This window comes from Chaetomium globosum, genomic scaffold, assembly GCF_000143365.1.
Source record: "Chaetomium globosum CBS 148.51 scaffold_2 genomic scaffold, whole genome shotgun sequence".
Taxonomy (NCBI): Eukaryota; Fungi; Ascomycota; class Sordariomycetes; order Sordariales; family Chaetomiaceae; genus Chaetomium; species Chaetomium globosum.
The window spans coordinates 2,785,645-2,791,555 of NT_165977.1; the positions used below are offsets into that span (position 1 = coordinate 2,785,645).

A 5,911-nucleotide genomic window follows, 5' to 3' on the forward strand; every position below is an offset into this window, starting at 1 on the left:
ATTCATTGCTAGTTATTGCTGATGGCTACACATTTTGAGAGGGGCCAGCCCATTCCCCCCCCCCCCCCCCCAGTCTCCTCAAAACCAACCCGCCCGTGAGCATCCTGCAAAGCCCCGGCCCTCTCCAAACAGTCCGATGATTTGGAGGGGCTGCATGCTGCAAGCCTGCAACAGACCCCATTCGGAAGTGCGGGCGGCGCGCGCCCAGATGCGGGAAATGGGGGCTAGGGTCTGGAGCTGGAATGACGTCTCGTATTGGGGACACGATAACTAGTGTACACTCGGTACCTATTGCTTTTGCTTATTAGGAGAGTCTGGATAGTTGTAGCAACCACCCCGTCCCTTCACCCCCCTCCCCCTTTCGGGTAGGTGGTGAGAGTGGAAAGCAAGGATGGCGGGCGGGTGGTGTGTTGTTGTCTCCAGCTGCGTCGGGGGACCGTACCCGGTGGTGGGTGTGTGAGGGCGGCGTCTTCGGGGTGGGGCCCAGTTCTGAGACCTCTGCACATCAGCTCGCGGTTCGGATTGGTTGGTGGTGGAGGGTGTCTCACCCAAAGTCGTTTGTTGGTGGGCGCTAGGCTGTTGAGGTGGCGGGGAGGTTCAGTTGTCAACGTCAGATCAACAACTGATTCTGAGGGGTTGGGTTAGTTATTGGCGGATGTACGATGCGAGACCTCTGGACTGAGTGATTGTTGGGTTTGAGGCCGTGCTTTGGTGAACGTTGTGTTGTGTGTTGGTGATCTTCTGCGATTAATCAGCCACAGCTGCTAGTTATTGAGAGTTCCCTAAGGCGACGACCACTTCAGGGGAAATATAAACAAAGAAAGCAAGGTCACACGTGCCACGGACGTTGAGGTGACCAGCGCAAGCCGGGGTCTGAAAGATAAAAAATGGGGTGGACATAAAGCAAGTGAGAAACTGTCCCGTAGATTACCTGGCAGTACAAGCCATCTCCGAAGGGTGACAGTTCAGGATTGGGGATAAGCCCTCATCTAGCGCGGTCGTATGGGAGCCGTACAGTACACCTCAAAAGGGGTAAAAGGTGTCGGCGTAGTACAAGTCATCGAGGGCCGAGGCAGCTCCACATTCCGCTTCGCCGCCGGTCATGTCAAAGGAACTGGAACCAAAGTCAGGAGGAATTGCTTTTCTGTATTATTGCATGACCTGCACATACTATATGCGCTGCTAGAACGCAACAACCTTGCCTATGACCTCTGGTTTTTCTTGTAACGTTCTAGGTTTGCGGTATCATTGGTGGCATTTGTTGCTGTGTAAGGTGAGTTGGCGTCAACAGCCCGGTTGGGGTCAGCTACAGAATGTCCCGGCAGCCTATCGCTACCGACGGTTGGGTGCTGAGGTTATATAGGTACAATTTGCCCCCCGGCAGACGGCGGTCGGTGGATTGTTCGGCCCGGATTAGGGGTTGGCGCCGACACGGTTAACCCCCGTCCCGGACCCCGGCCCCATTTGTTGCCGCCTCACGCGCGCCGGGTTGCCGGGGCCTGCCACCCGCAAACCCCGCTTCAGTTTCCCGGGCGGTGAACAGCAACAACAGCCGAGGCATCAGAAAGAGAAGGATCCTGAGGGCGGGGAAGAGCGAGCTAAGCCAGCCTGAGCTCGATAGACCCCCACGTGTACCCTGCAGCATCCACGCAGGAAGGAAGACAGGGAGGCACTCTCCCGGCTGCTGCTGCAAGAGAGACATACTGATCACATACACTTGTGCCTTGGGCTGACATGCAGACTGGGGCAGGATGACATTGCAGCAGCAGAAAGTTGCTTGATCCGTGGCGGCCGAGGAAGTTCGGTGGCAGGAGCTCGGAGAGCGGCCCGGGCCATTCTCGCCGCCCCCTCCCAGGCTCACAGGAGGAGGGAGGGGATCGAAGCCGACTAGGTTGAAACCGGGTTCGTTTCTCTGAGTGATATTTTGAGGTCTCATGATCTAGAGACGCACGACAAACATCGGACAGGCACGTCGGACAAGCCCCCCACCAAGCCAACGACTGGCACGGGCTCGTTAACCGGTCACCCCACGTCTTCCGAACAGAGGCCTACTGCGTCTCTGGGCGAGGGCGATATGTCACAGGCAGGCCAGCGAAATGCGGGGGATCGCCACCGATAGGTGCGAAACACCCCCTTCTTACCCCAGATCTAAGCACATACATAGGTCGCTAAGGCGGGGTGACATCCGTACATGTGTGTTTGTGTATGTATGTATGTACCTATGTATGTATGTACATACATATACGTACATACATACTGCGGTACGTAGGTCTGCTTTACCGGCGCCCACGGTCTCAGCCTTGTGAAACCGATGGCTTGATGCGGCCTGCGACATCATGGTGGTGGGGGGTCTCGGGTTCCGGCGGTCCACTCGGTGCCGTCGTCTCACACGTCTCGCCTGTCTCGCTGTCGTTTATCTTCTCTCTTCCGCGTCGTGTTGATGTTTTGTATGTAAAATTCAGGAGGAGAACCAAGGGGGTCAAAGCCAGTTCGAAGTGGTCAAGGGTCTTCTGCAGCATCAAATGCACGTTCGCTGACGCCAGCAGCAGGTTTCCGGCCGGGTACGCGCATGGGCCCGCGGGCGCGGCCCCCAAAAGCTGGAGGATTCGATGAGAAATATGCCGATGCCGAACCGGGAGGCGGACCTCGGGTGCGGTATGCAAGAGCTTGGACCGTGCTGAGTGGCGTCGACGAGAGGGCCGGAACGCACCTAGATAGATGGATGTTTCGTAAGGATGTAGTGTATGTAGTGATGTATGTACATACATACAGACACACCCAAGTCAGGCGCATGGCTGCCATGGATAGCGAATCGGGAAATGCGGTAGAATGGAAGGAAAGAAAGGCCATGGGGCTTCGAGACTCTCTCGCCCACATGGACAATCTTGTGTGCTCGGACCGGCCTTTTCGTGACGTCCAGAACAGCCCCCGGGATGTGGTGGTCCTGTGCTGTTGTGCAGCCATGGCGCGCAGTTGGCTTGCCCTGTGCTGCCCGAGCAACACGTTTCTCGATTGGATATGCAAGCCGCGGTTGCAGCAGGTGCCGAAAAGTATGACGGTGTTCCATGCGGTCCCTAACAGCCGGGCCAGGCCCACCTACTCTACGATCAGCAACGACAACTTCCGGAAGCTCATGGATCTTTGAGTGCGGTTTGGGGGTCCTGCCCGGGAAGATGCGACTCCACTCCCTGACCGGTCGAATTAGCTGCATCTGTCCTGCATTATCGTTGTGTCGGTGAGCCCAAGCCTGGGGGGGGGAGGCTCGGGAGGCATGGAGAAGTCGGGAAGGGAGGTCAAAGGGAGGACAGGGAAGAGAAAAGAAAAGACAAGGGAGGGAAGGATGAGTTGTCGTGGCATTGCATCCCGAGGCCCGGGCACTGGAGACGAGGGTTTTTTTTAAGAGGCGGGACGGGATCCGCCACGGGAGGCGGGCCTTGATGACGCGAACCGAGTGGTTTTGGGTTTTGCCAGTGGGAAGGGTGAGCTCCAAGTTGACGCCAAGGAGGGATCGGCTTGTGCCGCCGGTGATGGAGATTGGATTACCCTACCGGAAAAGGTAGAAGATTTCGTCTCAGAGCTGAAAGAGGAAGACTCCGGAGCAGGACATTCCCATCCCTGGCTGGCTACCGGATCTGGCCGCATGAAGAATGTTGCGCTTGACCGTTCCCCGGGACTTCTTGGTCCATGTCTCGTCTCCCCCCCGGCCATGGAACATGTCATCTCGACTTTGTTTGGACGAGCATGTCTGTCGTTCTCCCGTCAATCCGCCGGAATAGATTTAAATTGAAAGGATTGCCGTCAAATCGGGCCCCGTGCCATTGCAAGTCTGGAAATATCTGGCTCGTCTCAGGCAGGGGGGAGCCGAGGGAGGGTTTGTGTGACGCCCTTCCCCGAGACGGCAGTTCATGGTTCATGTCAGTCATGGACCGTCATCGATTAACTTCGTTTGCCGCTTTTTGCAGAGGCCGGTCCTCTTCTCTAAGCCCTGACAAGCATGTCTGTCTGTCAGACAATGCAGGACTCGGCCGGACTCGAGACACCCGAGGCTCCCGCGGTCCGCGGTGAAGACGGCGCTGCCCAAAAGCAGACTGCGGCTTCCAGGTTCTTCTGGCGCCGAACGGGCCCTCTCCGGTTTCGACTTCGTTTTCTCTTTTCCTCCTTCAGGCTACCTACCCGTGTCATGCCACGGCTCACACCCTCGACGTGATGAATCTTGCACGCCCCTCCCCGGCCTGCCCGAGTTTTTTTTTTCTGCTAGGTATTATGTTTGGCTAGCCCGAGCTTGCAGCGGGTAATTTTTCCGCTCCACTCGAGAGAGAGACGCGCTGCCCGACATCTCGGGCTCCCTCCCTAGTCGTGAGTGGAGATCCGCGTGCCATGCCAGAGCACTGGGCTTGATGAGCTGCTGCCGCTGCCGCCGCCGCCGCCGCCGTCGCCGCCACCTTTAGCCCATCCGGCTGCTCGCTTTGGTGTAAGCGGAGAGAGAGCGAAGGTGTGTGGAGGACAAATCAACACCAACCACTGGCAGCTGCCAACGGCGCTGTCCCGTTACCGAAGACGCTAGTGCAGCCTGCCCCCCGACAAGCCGACCACTCCCGTGACTCCGTGCCCAGGGTCCGTCGAGACCCCCTGGACGCTGGACGCACCACTGACCTCAGATCCACAACCGACGTGCCCACGGGTACGCCAGCACGTCGAGGGTCGTGGAGAAATGTGCACGCACGCAGCATGCATGCATGCAGCTTGGCTGCAATCACTTCTTAACCGTGCAAGGCGGTGAGAGCTCGTCATCCAAAGGGATGAGCCGGGGCTAATTTCGAGCTGAGCCGTTTGGTCAGACTTTGTTTGGTCTCGCTGTCGCTCAGCGAGGTCAGGTAGCGCTAGCACCTTGCGATGGAGCCCAGCATGCCCGGCGTCAGCAAGTAGCTCCTCAGCACACGCTGCGCGCTGGCTCGGCCATGTTGCTCTGGGACAGCTGCCCAGCTTCTCCGTCGCTCATTGCCCAGTGATCGCCAACCTGGCGCACCGCCGTCCATTCCGCCGGGTCGGTGGCTGTCCCAAGACAGCAGCAAACTGGAGTCAATGTATGTACGGAATACATACCTCGCAGGGCGTGCTTGCGCTTGTGCTTGTGCTTGTGCTTGTGCTTGGTGTCGCGGGCAAGCCGAGAGGACGAGAGACATGCCATTGCATGGATGATGGATGTGAGTGTTCGCAGGTACATCATACACACACGTACGTATTCCTACAAGACGAGGAGAAAAGTTGTTCGGCGCCCGGGCCCGAGATATGTACCAGGTCATCGGCATCCCGCCCGAGCTCACCTGATCGGATGGCAGCGTTCCAGACCCTGCGTGTCTGCCAACCCGCCGGTCCACGTCTCAAGATCCTCGCCCCAGCGACCGGCCCGGCTCCCGCACTTCGCCGTCTCAAAGCATGAGCAAGGCGGTGATCCTAAGGCGAGCGTGGGAGAGCGGTCCCCGCGTCCTAGCGGTCCCAACTTTGCCGGGGGTTGGGGGGTTGGGTTGGAGAGAGGCGGGGGGACGAGGAGGGAGGGGGGTGGTCCTCGTCCTATCTTCGCAGCTAAAGCGAGACCTGCTGGTTAAGGCTCGTGGTTGAGGCTCGTGGTGTTGAGTGTCGGCTTCTTCTGCTGTGACTGGTCTAGACTCTCCTCCTCATTCAGCTCCAGCCTTCCTGTTGCCATTGCGTATTTGATCGTCGCCCGGACTGCCTTCATATCTGGTGACCAATGCCTTGTATCTGATGGCGCTTTCCCTCCCAGATAGAACGAGAGGCTTCCTCGTCTTGCCACTGTGCATTGCAGCATGTCTTCCCTCAGAGCTGTCCATCTCACGCATCGGAAAAGAAAGTGTTCCACTGATTCCCTCGCTTGTCCACAGGCACAAAGGTC

The 5,911-nt window shown here is 58.0% G+C and overlaps 3 protein-coding genes across 3 annotated transcripts; 1 reads left to right on the forward strand and 2 right to left on the reverse strand.

Moving 5' to 3' along the window:
* Nucleotides 1-1,435: 1,435 nt before the first annotated feature.
* CHGG_03012 (uncharacterized protein) lies at nt 1,436-2,338 on the reverse strand (the record flags this gene model as incomplete). Its single annotated transcript, XM_001229527.1, has 2 exons — nt 1,436-1,912; nt 2,258-2,338. The coding sequence occupies 2 exons, from the start codon at nt 2,336-2,338 to the stop codon at nt 1,436-1,438; spliced, it is 558 nt and encodes a 185-aa protein (XP_001229528.1).
* Nucleotides 2,339-2,569: 231 nt separating this feature from the next.
* On the forward strand, nt 2,570-3,145 carry CHGG_03013 (uncharacterized protein; the record flags this gene model as incomplete). Its single annotated transcript, XM_001229528.1, has 2 exons — nt 2,570-2,655; nt 2,773-3,145. 2 exons carry the CDS (start codon nt 2,570-2,572, stop codon nt 3,143-3,145), a joined length of 459 nt encoding a protein of 152 aa, XP_001229529.1.
* A 1,785-nt stretch (nt 3,146-4,930) lies between these two features.
* Nucleotides 4,931-5,188, reverse strand: CHGG_03014 (uncharacterized protein; the record flags this gene model as incomplete). Its single annotated transcript, XM_001229529.1, has 2 exons — nt 4,931-5,052; nt 5,104-5,188. 2 exons carry the CDS (start codon nt 5,186-5,188, stop codon nt 4,931-4,933), a joined length of 207 nt encoding a protein of 68 aa, XP_001229530.1.
* Between the last annotated feature and the right edge of the window lie 723 nt (nt 5,189-5,911).